The sequence below is a fragment of the Oncorhynchus kisutch genome, linkage group LG22, assembly GCF_002021735.2.
Source record: "Oncorhynchus kisutch isolate 150728-3 linkage group LG22, Okis_V2, whole genome shotgun sequence".
Lineage (NCBI taxonomy): Eukaryota > Metazoa > Chordata > Actinopteri > Salmoniformes > Salmonidae > Oncorhynchus > Oncorhynchus kisutch.
Genome location: NC_034195.2, coordinates 22,159,732 through 22,175,904, shown reverse-complemented (window position 1 = coordinate 22,175,904; position 16,173 = coordinate 22,159,732). Strand labels below are relative to the sequence as shown.

Here is a 16,173-nt window from a genome sequence, read left to right as displayed (position 1 = left end):
TCTAAAATCTTAAAATGACATCACTACTGCAGTGGAGAAGGGCAGCACCAACAAAGAGGTGGCAGGTTGGGGTCGTGTGTGTGATCTGGGGTGAGATGCAGCACAGAGGGCACCTACCTTTCTCCCGGTGGGGGCATGGGACGAGGGCCCTGGCCTCTGGGCCGGTCCATTCTAGGAGAGAGTGGGGGCCGTCCAGGCATCCTCCTGTCACCACGACCTGCAGGACATTGAGGGGAAGTCGATTACCAACAATACAACAGGGACGTGTGGACAGATCATAGAGAATGCAGCCTATTGTGAGGTTTCTCTGGTGTTGGATTTCCACATTTGGGTTAACTGAACCACATATTTGTGTGTGTGTGTGTCTGCGTGTGTGTGTGTGTGTCTGCGTGTGTGTCTGTGTGTGTGATTTCCTTGGAAAGAACACATTCATCCCTGACTTTTCTGGACAGTTTGAGGCCCTCACCTCTCTCAGGAGACATTGCTATCCTCTTGCTGAGGGGAGAGGTCGGCCTGTCCTTGTCTGAAGGCATGTATCGCTTCCTGTTACCCCGCTCTGCCTGCTGCTACAGAGTGAGAGAGAGCCATGGTTCGTCAGACATTCAACAAGCACCAAATGCAAAATGGAGTACATTAAATTGAGATCAAATCACATCTTAAATGGTGGTATTCAAATAATGTTTGTTTTTCAGTTAACCTGAGAGTAAATGTTAGCGAAAACAAAAGTATTGTATACAGAGGCTTGATAATAATATATCTACTTATTCAGTCTCACTGATAACATCACACAAGTATGAGGAAGTCAGACACTGACTGTCCTTCCCCAAAGTCAAAACCCTGTAATGACATCAGTGTCACAGGGTGTGATATTAGTGTAACTCGTATCTACATACTCTTCAGAGAACTTCAAAGACTCATCACTTGTAGTCTACCTGGGTTGGGGACTTCCAACAGTAATCCAGTACTAGTCACCTTGTTGAGGAGCGTGAGTTTGATGTCTTTGTGCTGGCCGTAACCTCCAGGGGGACCCATGGGAGGTCCATGCGGCGGGTGCATGGGGTGCCCTCCAGGACCATGGCCCCTGCTGCCAGGCCCAGACCTGGGCATGGGACCGTGAGTGTTTCTGGGAGGGAGGCCTGAGGGATCCATCTTCCTCCGGTCCTCCCTGGGGGGATGGGGCTCATCTTTCTTAGTGGGCTTCCCTGTGTGGAGAGCACTACGTATGTCACCAACAACCAATAAATGCTGCGATTCTGTTATAGCTGTGTCACACCAACCTAAACACAATACAGAGTGAGTCAAGAGTCTATAACAAAAGCCTGACCACTACCTTTGTCCTTGTTGGGGCCCCTGTCCCGTGGGGGGCCCCTCTCCTTGCGTGCATGGGGGTGTCCTGGGGTTGGGGAGCGGGAGCTGGCTGACGACACAGGGCTGGCCAGGTCGGCGTACATGTCATCTGAGTCAGCGCTCCTCACAGAGCTGCTGCTGGAGGCCGAGGACACGCTAGACACACTGCTCACACTCAGAGACCTGCACAGAGACCACACAGAACACAGGGAAAGAGACTTAGTGCTGCGCCACAAAAACACATTGTTTACACGTAGTTTAACTATATATATTTTAGAGTGAGAAAAAAGTTGATTACAACACACACGTACAGAGGGTAACTAATGAGTGAATGGTGGGGCAACATGGAGAAGAAATCAATCAAACAGATGAATTACAGTTAATAGGAATGAAGAGAAGCAGATGTACAGGGGGGGAAAAAGGCTGTGATAAAATTGACGTAGTACCTGGATTTTCTACAAAGTTGACCCGTGGATACATAGCAAGAAGAGAGAAAGGATTCAATACATGTCCGTTTCAAAGTGCTTTACTAAACACCATAATTGCCAGCTTTTAAAGCAATCATATCTGGCATTCTATATGTAGTTTGTTCAGTGTGGTATGAAAAGAAACCAAGTAACAATCATATCCACATCTTGTCGATTTGGAGGATTACCAATATCCTAATAATTAAGCTGTGGGCGAAGGAATACCCGTTCAGCATCACTTCCTCAGACGTTACGTTGTAGTTTATTCTGTATTTGTGTGTAAACCAGTGCAATGCTCATTTATCCTAAGGTGTAAAGTACTAAAAATATTTGAAAGTACTACTTAAGTAGTTTTTTTTGGGTATCTGTACTCGACTATTTAAATTTGACAACTTTTACATTAACACATTCCTAAAGAAAATGTTATTTTTACATTTTCCCGACACCCAAAAGTACTCGTTACATTTTGAATGATTGGCAAAGACAGGAAAATGGTCTAATTCACACACTTGCTTCGTTTGTAAATTCTGATTGAGTGTTGGTGTGCCCCTGGCAATCCGTAATTTAATAATAAATGGTGCCATCTGGTTTGCTTAATATACATTGTGTTTTACCTTTATTTAACTAGGCAAGTCAGTTAAGAACAAATTCTTATTTACAATGACGGCCTACCGGGGAACAGTGGGTTAACTGCCTTGTTCTGTGGCAGAACAACAGATTTTGACCTTGTCAGCTCAGGGATTCGATCCAGCAACCTGGCCCAACGTTCTAACCACCAGGCTACTTGCCGCCCCATTCCCAATATAAGGAATTTGAGTATATTTTACTTAAGTATATTTTAGCAATTACTTTTAGACTTTTACTCAAGTAGTATTTTAGTGGGTGACTTTCACTTTTACTTCTATTAAGGTATCTTTACTTTTACTCAAGTATGACACTTGGGTACTTTTCCACCACCGCATTTACCCAGTAGTGGAAGTAGGATCTGTTATTTCTACCTGGACTTCTTGGACCCGGAAGGTGAGATGGTTGCAGAGGAGGAATGGGATCTTGAGCGAGAGCTGGAGCCAGAGTAACTACTGCCACTCACACTGCCACTGACCGTCTGCCTGGAGCAGGGGAATAGAAAGACAGGAGAGGAAAGATCAGCATACTTTTAATAGCAGATTGTACATCACTGTAACAACGCATCAGTCCCATTGCATACTTGGCAAGGGTTTATAGGTCATATTCATATAATAGAAAACAAACTACTGTCCCTGCAGAGGAGGAATGGAGTGTGGTATCACATATGACGGAAGATTTTAGTCAGAGCAGGAGTGTTGTTGTAGAATGACTGTGAGAAGGCCACTTCTGGTGACTTTTTAAAAGGACATTCTACACCAAAATGCATGAACATTAATTATATTGCCACCAACTGAAATAGAACTGATGGGCGCCTCTTCACTGTAGGGAGATTATGAGGAGCAAGCGGTAGCTGTGCACTCGAGGCGCTCATTCGCGCCACTGCTCTCTGTTTACTTATATACATTGTAACTTGCCACTGATCTTAAAGGGATAATGTGAGATTTTTGCATGGCTCTGCGTGAAGTTCGAAGTATTTCTACCTGGACTTCTTGGACCCGGAAGGTGAGATGGTTGCAGAGGAGGAATGTTAGTGTTAGCGCAATGACTTGAGTCTAGCATAGCTAGCTGTTAGAAACAGTTAGAAACAGCGCTAACGCTCGTTAGCGCATCCCGGCAGATTTGTTATGTAAATATAGAAGAAACACTAACATAAACTGACTGACAATACAAGTTCACCCGAGAGGAAAAACCCAAGAAACAGCCTACAACAGCATGTCTTCAAGTCCTACTCATCTTATTAACAAGCTGTCCTACTCCACTTGCCAAACTAAGCAACATATAATATTTTGTTAAACCATGAACAGACAGAGTAGTGCCAGGTTGTGGAATACAATCTGCACTACGTGAATAGTTCCATTGAAGCTATTCTGATACCACATGAGATCTGTGCAATCAATCAATTATATTACTGTACTTCCTACTTCCGTGTCCTCAGAGCATGCGCAGACCAGCTGGCTGGAGTGTTTACAGAGATATTCAATCTCTCCCTATCCCAGTCTGCTGTCTCCACTTGCTTCAAGATGTCCACCACTGTACCCAAGAAAGCAAAAGGTAACTGAACTAAATGACTATTGCCCCGTAGCACTCACTTCTGCAATCATGAAGTGCTTTGAGAGGCTAGTTAAGGATCATATCACCTCCACCTTACCGGACACCCAAGACCCACTTCAATTTGCTTACCACCCCAATAGATCCACAGACGATGCAATCACCACCACACTGCCCTATCCCATCTGGACAAGCAGAATACCTATGTAAGAATACTGTTCATTGACTATAGCTCAGCCTTCAACACCATAGTACCCTCCAAGCTCATCATTAAGCTCGGAGCCTATCTCTGTGCAACTGGGTCCTGGACTTCCTGACGGTCCACCCCCGGGTGGTGAAGATAGGAAACAACACCGCCACTTTGCTGATCCTCAACACAGGGTACATGCACAGCCCCCTCCTGTACTCCAGACACCAGAGAGAGCATGCCCCTATACACATCAACGGGACCGCAGTGGAGAAGGTGAAAAGCTTCAAGTTCCTCTGCGTACATATCACTGATGATCTGAAATGGTCCACCCACATAGACAGTGTGGTGAAGAAAGCACAACAGCGTCTCTTCAACCTCAGGAAACTGAAGAAATTAATCTTCACCCCGTTACCATCCAGAAGAGGTGGGTCAGTACAGGTACATCAAAGCTGGGACCGAGAGACTGAAAAACAGCTTCTATTTCAAGGCCATTAGACTGTTAAATAGCCATCCCTAGCCGATTACCACCCAGTTACTCTACTCTGCACCTTAGAGGCTTTTGCCCTATATACATAGACAAGGGATCACTGACCACTTTTATAATGTTTACATACTGCTTTACTCATCTCAAATGTATATACTGTATTCTATTCTACTGTATTTTAGTCAATGCCACTCAGACATTGCTTGTCCTAATATTGATATATTTCTTAACTCCATTCTTTTACTTTAGATATGTGTGTATTGTTGTGAATTATTAGATATTACTGCACTGTCGGAGCTAGAACACAAGCATTACGCTAAACCCGCAATAACATCTGCTAAATATGTGTATGTGACGAATTCAATTTGATTTGCCTGTTCTTGTGCCAAGTAACCATGTATAGTCGTGGCCAAAAGTTTTGAGAATGAAACAAATATTAATTTTCACAAAGTCTGCTGCCTCAGTGTGTATGATGGCAATTTCCATATACTCCAGAATGTTATGAAGAGTGAACAGATGAATTGCAATTCATTGCAAAGTCCCTCTTTGCCATGCAAATGAACTGAATCCCCAAAAAACATTTCCACTGCATTTCAGCCCTGCCACTAAAGGACCAGCTGGCATCATGTCAGTGATTATCTCGATAACACAGGTGTGAGTGTTGATGAGGACACGGCTGGAGATCACTCTGTCATGCTGATTGAGTTCAAATAACAGACTGGAAGCTTCAAAAGGAGGGTGGTGCTTGGAATCATTGTTCTTCCTCTGTCAACCATGGTTACCTACAAGGAAACACGTGCCGTCATCATCGCGTTGCACAAAAAGGGCTTCACAGGCAAGGAAATTGCTGCCAGAAAAATTGCACCTAAATCAACAATTTTTTATTGAAACATCAAGAACTTCAAGGAGAGTAGTTCAATTGTTGTGAAGAAGGCTTCAGGGTGCCCAAGAAAGTCCAGCAAGCGCCAGGACCGTCTCCCAAAGTTGATTCAGCTGCGGAATTGGGGAACCACCAGTACAGAGCTTGCTCAGGAATGGCAGCAGGCAGGTGTGAGTGCATCTGCATGCACAGTGAGGCAAAGACTTTTGGAGGATGGCCTGGTGTCAAGAAGGGCTGCAAAGAAGTCACTTCTCTCCAGGAAAAACATCAGGGACAGACTGATATTCTGCAAAAGATACAGGGATTGAACTGCTAAGGACTGGGGTAAAGTCATTCTCTCTGATGAGTCCCCTTCCCGATTGTTTGGGGTATCCGGAAAAAAACTTGTCCGGAGAAGACAAGGTGAGCACTACCATCAGTCCTGTGTCATGCCAACAGTACAGCATCTTGAGACCATTCATGTGTGGGGTTGCTTCTCAGCCAAGGCAGTGGGCTCACTCACAAATTTGCCTAAAAACACAGCCATGAATAAAGAATGGTACCAACACATCCTCCGAGAGCAACTTCTTCCAACCATCCAGGAACAGTTTGGTGACGAACAATGCCCTTTCCGGCATGATGGAGCTCCTTGCCATAGGGCAAAAGTGATAACTAAGTGGCTCAGGGAACAAAACACAGATATTTTGGGTCTATGGCCAGGAAACTCCCCAGACCTTAATCCCATTGAGAACTTGTGGTCAATCCTCAAGAGGCAGGTGGACAAACAAAACCCCACAAATTCTGACAAACTTCAAGCATGGACTATGCAAGAATGGGCTGCCATCAGTCAGGATGTGGCCCAGAAGTTAATTGACAGCATGCCAGGGTGGATTGCAGAGGTCTTGAAAAAGATGGGTCAACACTGCAAATCTTGACTCTTTGCATCAACTTCATGTAATTGTCAATAAAAGCCTTTGGCACTTACGAAATGCTTGTAATTATACTTCAGTATTCTATAGTAACACCTGACAAAAATATCTAAAGACACTGAAGCAGCAAACTTTGTGGAAAGTAATATTTGTGTCATTCTCAAAACTTTTGGCCACGACTGTACATGGAGGTTGGTGATCAGTTCCAAAGCACTCTATGTAAATTAAATTAACATAAAAGCACAAATATTTGTACTTAACTACTTTTCCCATCCTTTCAATATTATAAACCACTAAAAGTGGAGATCAAAGAAAAGCATTCATACAGTAGCCTATTCAAAATGTATGCATGGTATGAATTTAAGTAATGGTTCATGTTCCACTAAATAGGAGTCAAGCAAAAGTATAAAACTGTCACCCTATTAACTATGAATCATTGCTGAACAAAATGACTAACATAAAAAGTGTGGTCAAGTCATTTTACATGGGAGGACAATGTGTCTTTAGAGCTGCAGGACCACTGGACAAAACGTTTTACATTATGTTTTCCACAGGGAACACCACGCCACACACATAGAGTGAGCCTAGTGTATTCTACCAAGGCAGGCAGAGAAACGAAAGCTAGTGGCTGTGCTTTCCTCCCCTTCTACAGCACAGCACCAGACTTAGGTTCTTTCCGATGAAGGCCCAGCCATAGTGTCACCTGACCCTCAGACAGAGGATAGCTCTTCCACCAACACACAGCAATGCTCACGGAAAAGGCCCCTCCTGATGCTAATCTAGCTACCATACAAAGTGTCTTTGTGAGCTGAGGGATACCGGTCATGCAAGTTCAATAAAAATAAAACACACCCACACAAATATGCCTGGTATTAGGCCTACCTGTGAAATACAGCCTGAAAATAATGAAAACAACTTGATTTGCAAAAGATCAAAATGAGACCCAGTGAAGTCTCTAGCTAGTGGAGCAGCAACGGAGTTCACTACCAACAAAAATATAAACGCAACATGCAACCATTTCAAAGACTTCACTGATTTACAGTTCATATAAGGAAATTATTCATTAGGCCCCAATCTATTGATTCCGCAACTGGGAATACAGATACCAGAAAACCAGTCGGTATCTGTTTTGACCACCATTTGCCTCATGCAGCGTGACACATCTCCTTCGCATAGAGTTGATTAGGCTGTTGATTGTGGCCTGTGGAATGTTGTTCCACTCTTCTTCAATGACTGTGCTAAGTTTCTGGATATTGGAAGGAACTGGAACACGCTGTTGTACATGTTGACCCAGAGCACCCCAAACATGCTCAATGGGTGATATGTCTGGTGAGTATGCAGGCCGTGGATGAACTGGGACATGTTCAGCTTCCAGGAATATTGTACAGATCCTCAAGAAATGGGGCCGTGCAGTATAATTCTGAAACATTAGGTGATAGCGGCAGATGAATGGCACTTTAGGAAACAGCAGTGGGAGCACCCCCCTATCCACATCGATGGGGCAGCAGTGGAGAAGGTGGAAAGTTAAGTTCCTCGGCATACACATTACTGACAAACTGAAATGGTCCACCCACACAGACAGTGGGTGAAGAAGGCGCAACAGGAGGCTGATAAATGCGGCTTGTCACCTAAAACCCTCACAAACTTTTACAGATGCACAATTGAGAGCATCCTGTCGGGCTGCATCACTGCCTGGTACGGCAACTGCACCACCCATAACCACAGGTGCGGTCTGCACAACGCATCACCGGGGGAAAACTACCTGCACTCCAGGACACCTACAGCACCCAATGTCACAGGAAGGCCAAAAAGAAAATCAAGGACAACAACCACCCGAGCCACTGCCTGTTCACCCCGCTATCATGCAGAAGGCAAGGTCAGTACAGGTGCATCAAAGCTGGGACCGAGAGACTGAAAAACTATCTCAAGGCTATCAGACTGTTAAATAGGCATCACTACCAGAGAGGCTGCTGCATATTAACACAGACTTCAAATCATTGTCCACTTTAATAATGTTTACATATTTTGCACTCATCTCATATGTACAGTGGGGCAAAAAAAGTATTTAGTCAGCCACCAATTGTGCAAGTTCTCCCACTTAAAAAGTTGAGAGAGGCCTGTAATTTTCATCATAGGTACACTTCAACTATGACAGACAAAATTATTTTTTTCTTCTGAAAATCACATTCTAGGTTTTTTAATGAATTCTTTGCAAATTATGGTGGAAAAGAAGTATTTCGTCATCTACAAACAAGCAAGATTTCTGGCTCTCACAGACCTGTAACTTCTTCTTTAAGAGGCTCCTCTGTCCTCCACTCGTTACCTGTATTAATGGCACCTGTTTGAACTTGTTATCAGTATAAAAGACACCTGTCCACAACCTCAAACAGTCACACTCCAAACTCCACTATGGCCAAGACCAAAGAGCTGTCAAAGGACACCAGAAACAAAATTGTAGACCTGCACCAGGCTGGGAAGACTGAATCTGCAATAGGTAAGCAGCTTGGTTTGAAGAAATCAACTGTGGGAGCAATTATTAGGAAATGGAAGACATACAAGACCACTGATAATCTCCCTGGATCTGGGGCTACACGCAAGATCTCACCCCGTGGGGTCAAAATGAAAATCCCAGAACCACACGGGGGGACCTACTGAATGACCTGCAGAGAGCTGGGACCAAAGTAACAAAGCCTACCATCAGTAACACACTACGCCGCCAGGGACTCAAATCCTGCAGTGCCAGACGTGTCCCCCTGCTTAAGCCAGTACATGTCCAGGCCCATCTGTTAGGCCCATCTCTAGTTTGATAGAGAGCATTTGGATGATCCAGAAGAAGAATGGGAGAATGTCATCAGTTCAAGGTCCTGGAATGGCCTAGCCAGTCTCCAGATCTCAACCCCATAGAAAATCTTTGGAGGGAGTTGAAAGTCCGTGTTGCCCAGCAACAGCCCCAAAACATCACTGCTCTAGAGGAGATCTGCATGGAGGAATGGGCCAAAATACCAGCAACAGTGTGTGAAAACCCTGTGAAGACACAGAAAACGTTTGACCTCTGTCATTGCCAACAAAGGGTATATAACAAAGTATTGAGATAAACTTTTGTTATTGACCAAATACTTATTTTCCACCATAATTTGCAAATAAATTCATAAAAAAATCCTACAATGTGGTTTTCGGGATTTTTCTCTCCCATTTTGTCGGTCATAGTTTAAGTGTACCTATGATGAAAATTACAGGCCTCTCTCATCTTTTTAAGTGGGAGAACTTGCACAATTGGTGGCTGACAAAATACTTTTTTGCCCCACAGTATATACTGTATTCTATACTATTCTACTGTATCTTAGTCTATGCTGCTCTGACATTGCTTGTCCATATATTTATATATTCATTCGATTCCTTTACTTCGATTTGCGTGTATATGTTGTGAAATTGTTAGATATGACTTGTTAGACATTGCTGCACTGTCAGAACTAGAAGAACAAGCATTTCGTTACACCCACAATAACATCTGCTAAACATGTGTATGTGACCAATACAATTTGATTTGATGACAATGGTCCTTTGGATCTCGTCCCGGTATCTCTGTGCTTTCAAATTGCCATCGATAAAATGTAATTGTGTTCATTGTTCATGGCTGCCCATACCATAACCCCACTGCCACCATGAAGCAAACTGTTCACAACGTTGACATCGGCAAAACGTTCACCCACACGAAGCCATACAGGTGGTCTGACATACTACCAAATTCTCAAAAACAACATTGTAGACAGCTTATGGAAGAGAAATGAAAATTATGTTCTCTGGCAACAGATCTGGTGGACATTCCTGCAGTCAGCATGCCAACTGCATGCTCCCTCAAAACTTGGGACATCTGTGGCATTGTGTTGCATGACAAAACTGCACATATAAACAAAACATGTAAAGTGTTTGTCCCATGTTTCATGAGCTGAAATAAAAGATCCCAGAAAATGTCCATATGCACAAAAAGCTCATTTCTCTCAAATTGTATGCACAAATTTGATTATATCCCTGCTAGAGAGCATTTCACCTTTGACAAAATAATCCACCCACCTGACAGGTGTGGCATATCAAGAAGCTGATAAAACAGCATGATCATTACACAGATGCACCGTGTGCCGGGGACAATAAAAGGCCACTCTTAAATGTGCAGTTGTCACAAAACACAATGCCACAGATGTCTCAATTTAGCTAACTGCAGGAATGTCCACCAGAGCTGTTGCCAGAGAATTTAATGTTGATTTCTCTACCATAAGCCACCTCCAACATTGTTTTGGAGAACATTTGTTATTACATTCAACCGGCCTCAACCGGAGCCCGGGACCTCCAAATCCGGCTTCTTTGGAGACCAGACATCCGGACAGCTGATGAAACTGAGGAGTATTTCTGTATGTAATAAAGCCCATTTGTGGGGAAAAACTCATTCTAATTGGCTGGGCCTGACTTCCAAGTGGGTAGGCCAATGTACTTACTTGTGGAATGCAGTGTTCAGTTTTCGCCAGGCATAATTTGACCCATCTCATCCAAAAAGTTCAATCAAGTTTGACAAAAAGCACCTGGAAGAACATCAAGACTCTTGGAAGAATGTTCTATGGACAGATGAGTCACACGTATAACTTTTTCGATGACATGGGTCTCATTATGCCTGGTGAAAACCAAACACCGCATTCCACAGTAAGAACCTTACACCCACGGTAAAGCATGGTGGTGGTAGTGTGATGGTTTGGGGATGACTTGCCTTAATAGAAGGAACCATGAATTCTGCCTGTATCAGAAAATTATACAGGAGAATGTCAGGCCCTCCGTCTGTAAGCTGAAGCCGAAGCGCAGCTGGGTCATGTAGCAAGACAATGATCCAAAACACACAATCAAGTCTACATGAAAATGGCTAAAAAGTATACACATTTGAAATTTTGCAATGGCCTACTCCCAATTGAGATGTGGCAGGACTTGACACAAGGCAGTTCATACTTGAAAACCCACAAATGTCGCTGGGTTAAAGTAGTTCTGCATGGAAGAGTGGGCCAAAATTCCTCCACAGCGGTGTGAGAGACTGATCAACAACTACAGGAAGTGTTTGGTTGGAGTCATTGCAGCTAAAGGTGGCACCACCAGTTATTGAGTGTAAGGGGCATTGGGTGTTGCATACCTTTGTTTACGAAATGAATGAAATAAGTATTTAACTGTTGCGTTATTTGTTCACTCATGTTCCGTTTATCTAACATTAGGTTTTGGTTGAAGATCTTTTAACATTCAGTATCAAAAATATACAAAAGTAGAGAAAATTAGAAAGGGCGTAAATACTTTTTCACAGCAATGTACATGAACTAACAGCTTCGGGGAATTAATGTAATTTTTAAATACATTTTATAGTCTAGACTGAAAATACCATTATTATGATATTTTTTTCACTGGCCAAAGCGGGCCACTGACATGAATGATTGACAGGCCCGGGGGGTTTCCAAAACATCCCTAGGCAAGTGGGCAGCCCTCTATGTCGAGCCCTGTTACACCTTTGTAGATCATTGGATAACCTTGAGATTTCAGGTTGGCTGTGTTGAATGTGACAAAGGAACTTGTGAAAGATAGATGGCCATCTCTGACCAAATGTGTACTTCTGTCCTACCTCCTGGGTGGATTGTGCTGCTGCCGCTCCTTCCGTCGGCCCTCCCGCAGGTTGAGGGGTTTGCCCCCCTCCCGAGGTGACATGGGTCGGCCCCCCTCCCGAGGAGGCATGGGTCGGCCCCCCTCCCGAGGCGGCATGGCTCGGCCCCCCTCCCGAGGCGGCATGGCTCGGCCCCCCTCCCGAGGCGGCATGGCTCGGCCTCCATCTCGAGGAGGCATGGGTCGGCCCCCCTCCCGAGGAGGCACGGGTCGGCCCCCCTCCCGAGGAGGCACGGGTCGGCCCCCCTCCCGAGGAGGCACGGGTCGGCCCCCCTCCCGAGGAGGCATGGGTCGGCCACCATCCCGAGGCGGCATGGGTCGGCCCCCTTCCCGAGGCGGCATGGGTCGGCCCCTCTCCCGAGGCGGCATGGGTCGGCCCCCCTCCCGAGGCGGCATGGGTCGGCCCCCCTCCCGAGGCGGCATGGGTCGGCCCCCCTCCCGAGGCGGCATGGGTCGGCCCCCCTGACCATCCCGAGGCGGCATGGGTCGGCCCCCCTGACCATCCCGAGGTGGCATGGGTCGGCCCCCCTGGCCCTCCCGAGGCGGCATGGGTCGGCCCCCCTCCCGAGGTGGCATGGGTCGGCCCCCCTGACCCTCCCGAGGTGGCACGGGTCGGCCCCCCTGACCCTCCCGAGGCGGCACGGGTCGGCCCCCCTGACCCTCCCGAGGCGGCACGGGTCGGCCCCCCTGACCCTCCCGAGGCGGCACGGGTCGGCCCCCCTCCCGAGGGGGCATGGGTCGGCCCCCCTCCTGAGGCGGCATGGGTCGGCCCACCTCCTGAGGCAGCATGGGTCGGCCCACCTCACGGGGCTCGCGGGAGTTGCCAGGCTTAGCCCCCTCTAGGGTGGGTTTGGGGGGTTTCCCAGGCTGGCCTGGCAGTGGTGGGCTTGGAGCCTTCTTGGGGGGAGCCTTCTCCCTACCAGGAGGGGAAGGCGCACCAGGTTTCGACGGGATGCTTGAGGATGATAAGACATTGGTTTGTTGTTTGGCATGCAGCATTTACACACGTCACATCCATGAGGGAAAAACACATGCTTTGTTCTAGAGACAGTGATGCTACAGACTAATACTAGAAGCATGCTAGCTACATGTCTAAGATGAACAATACATTACATGCAAACCACCATATTATTCTGTAAGACTATGAAGTATCAATATTGATTGACTAAGTATCTACAGTGGGGAGAACAAGTATTTGATACACTGCCGATTTTGCAGGTTTTCCTACTTACAAAGCATGTAGAGGTCTGTAATTTGTATCATAGGTACACTTCAACTGTGATATATGGAATCTAAAACAAAAATCCAGTAAATCACATTCTATGATTTTTAAGTAATTAATTTGCATTTTATTGCATGACATAAGTATTTGATCACCTACCAACGAGTAAGAATTCCGGCTCTCACAGACCTGTTAGTTTTTCTTTAAGAATCCCTCCTGTTCTCCACTCATTACCTGTATTAACTGCACCTGTTTGAACTCGTTACCTGTATAAAAGACACCTGTCCACACACTCAATCAAACAGATTCCAACCTCTCCACAATGGCCAAAACCAGAAAGCTGTGTAAGGACATCAGGGCCTGCACAAAGCCGGGATGGGCTACAGGACAATAGGCAAGCAGCCTGGTGAGAAGGTAACAACTGTTGGCGCAATTATTAGAAAATGGAAGAAGTTCAAGATGACGGTCAATGGGGTCTGGGGCTCCATGCAAGATCTCACCTCGTGGGCCATCAATGATCATGACGTAGGTGAGGGATCAGCCCAGAACTACACGGCAGGACCTGGTCAATGACCTGAAGAGAGCTGGTACCACAGTCTCAAAGAAAACCATTAGTAACACACTACGCCGTCATGGATTAAAATCCTGCAGTGCACACAAGGTCCCCCTGCTCAAGCCAGCACATGTCCAGGCCCGTCTGAAGTTTGCCAATGACCATCTGGATGATCCAGAGGAGGAATGTGAGAGCTTTTTGGTCTAAACTCCACTCGCTGTGTTTGGAGGAAGAAGGATGAGTACAACCGCAAGAACACCATCCCAACCGTAAAGCATGGAGGTGGAAACATCATTCTTTGGGGATGCTTTTCTGCAAAGGGGACAGGACGACTGCACCGTATTGAGGGGAAGATGGATGGGGCCATGTATCGCGAGATCTTGGCCAACAACCTCCTTCCCTCAGTAAGAGCATTGGAGATGGGTTGAGGCCAGGGCAACTAAGCCAGGGCAACTAAGGAGTGGCTCCGTAAGAAGCATCTCAAGGTCCTGGAGTGGCCTAGCCAGTCTCCAGACCTGAACCCAATAGAAAATCTTTGGAGGGAGCTGAAAGTCCGTATTGCCCAGCGACAGCCCCGAAACCTGAAGGATCTGGAGAAGGTCTGTATGGAGGAGTGGGCCAAAATCCCCACTGCAGTGTGTGCAAACCTGGTCAAGAACTACAGGAAACGTATGATCTCTGTAATTCCAAACAAAGGTTTCTGTACCAAATATTAAGTTCTGCTTTTGTGATGCATCAAATAATTATGTCATGCAATAAAATGCAAATTAATTACTTAAAAATCATACAATGTGATTTTCTGGATTTTTGTTTTAGATTCCGTCTCTCACAGTTGAAGTGTACCTATGATAAAAATGACAGACTTCTACATGCTTTGTAAGTAGGAAAACCTGCCAAATCGACAGTGTATCAAATACTTGTTCTCCCCACTGTATATTGACTCGAGCCATGAAAGGAAAAGTACATATGATCTGTGCGAGTTGTGTATGGAAGTGCACAGCACAACCGATGAATATACAGTATGTCTATGGACGGATGAGTATAGCTTTACCCTTTGGGCCCTAGGGCCAATGGGGCCGCTGCTTTATTCTTGGCGTTTCTCTGTGTTGAAGGGGTCGGAGAGGGAGACGAGGAGAACGATCTGGACCTGCAGTGAGACAAACAGAAGGCCACGTTTAATTACAACCAATTACAAGTCATCTCCGATCCATGATACATATCAGCTCTCTTATGGGAGACCTGAGATTACAGGTTACCATGCTCTCAGTGAATGGGTGTCCTACTCAACAGACAGTGTTGTGGGGGTGGACAGACAGACAGGCAGAGTGTGTGTTATGGACCTGGAGCGGCTGCCGCTGAAGGAGCTGTGCTGGGAGGAGTGGCTGGAGTACGAGCTGAAGGACGAGGTGCGAGAGCGAGACCGGGATGATCCGGAGCCTGTGTAGGAGGAAGAGCGGGACGAAGACCTGCAGAACAAAACCCACAGTTAACCTCACTCTTTAACACACACACAGAAACCCATAGTACTCAAGTAGATATAAATTACTGCAGAATAAAAACATTGTTTTAAAGTGTTGATTTAAGGTGTTACCAGAGTATCAGACTAGAGGTAAGGCTGAATTGAAAGCTACCTAGAGGAGTTGGACAGTGAGACAGAGGATCCAGAGGGCCGGTGACGCCGGCGGCCGCGCGGTGGTGACCCGGACATGCCCGGACGTGTCCTGGGGGATTTAGACCGGCGCCAGGGGTCCTTCCACTCATCTGGCCGCTTGGACATGGGCATCAGCTCTGTTTTGAGAGGCGGCTCCATCATCGGCCGACTGGGAAGAGGGGTTGAGAGAGGCAATAAAATCAATCACACATTTAGCAATAAAGCATCACAAACGAATGAGAGAGAAATACAAAATAAATTAGGTTCCATACACTGTTTTCATTCCTCAGTTTATGTTCATAACATAGTATGGCATGACCTCCCTTCAGTTATTCCCAGGTAAGAGAAACAAAGACACTGAAATCACAACATGATGTGTTGCAACATTCCTGGAGGAGATGAGCGCAGAACAAGCTGTCACGGACGGACCTTATCTGAATTATTCACACATTCAAAAACATTCTGCACAAAGGACTGTTCCTGTGATGGCAAAAGAATGTTCAGTGACAGCACCAGTCCAGTCACAGACTGATTGGAGGTTAAAGGGATGCGATGTTTCACCGTCCTCTCTGTAGAGTCTAAGATATGGATCAGAGCTGTTTCAACACTGGGAA

General features: G+C 45.9%; 1 protein-coding gene across 4 annotated transcripts in view; it reads right to left on the bottom strand.

The window, feature by feature from the left end:
* Nucleotides 1–16,173, bottom strand: part of LOC109866925 (zinc finger CCCH domain-containing protein 18) — a 37,317-nt gene that overhangs the window by 1,650 nt on the left and 19,494 nt on the right. The window contains exons 10-19 of one of the 4 annotated variants that reach the window (XM_031801759.1): nucleotides 15,540–15,728; nucleotides 15,249–15,374; nucleotides 14,960–15,055; nucleotides 12,096–13,088; nucleotides 2,813–2,923; nucleotides 1,794–1,802; nucleotides 1,331–1,530; nucleotides 973–1,202; nucleotides 467–566; nucleotides 118–217 (exon numbers count right to left, since the gene is read on the bottom strand). In XM_031801759.1, the coding sequence (XP_031657619.1) occupies nucleotides 118–217; nucleotides 467–566; nucleotides 973–1,202; nucleotides 1,331–1,530; nucleotides 1,794–1,802; nucleotides 2,813–2,923; nucleotides 12,096–13,088; nucleotides 14,960–15,055; nucleotides 15,249–15,374; nucleotides 15,540–15,728 (2,154 nt within the window). The remainder of the gene's footprint in view (nucleotides 1–117; nucleotides 218–466; nucleotides 567–972; nucleotides 1,203–1,330; nucleotides 1,531–1,793; nucleotides 1,803–2,812; nucleotides 2,924–12,095; nucleotides 13,089–14,959; nucleotides 15,056–15,248; nucleotides 15,375–15,539; nucleotides 15,729–16,173) is intronic. The other 3 variants (XM_031801760.1, XM_031801761.1, XM_031801762.1) reach the window with 3 other exon arrangements.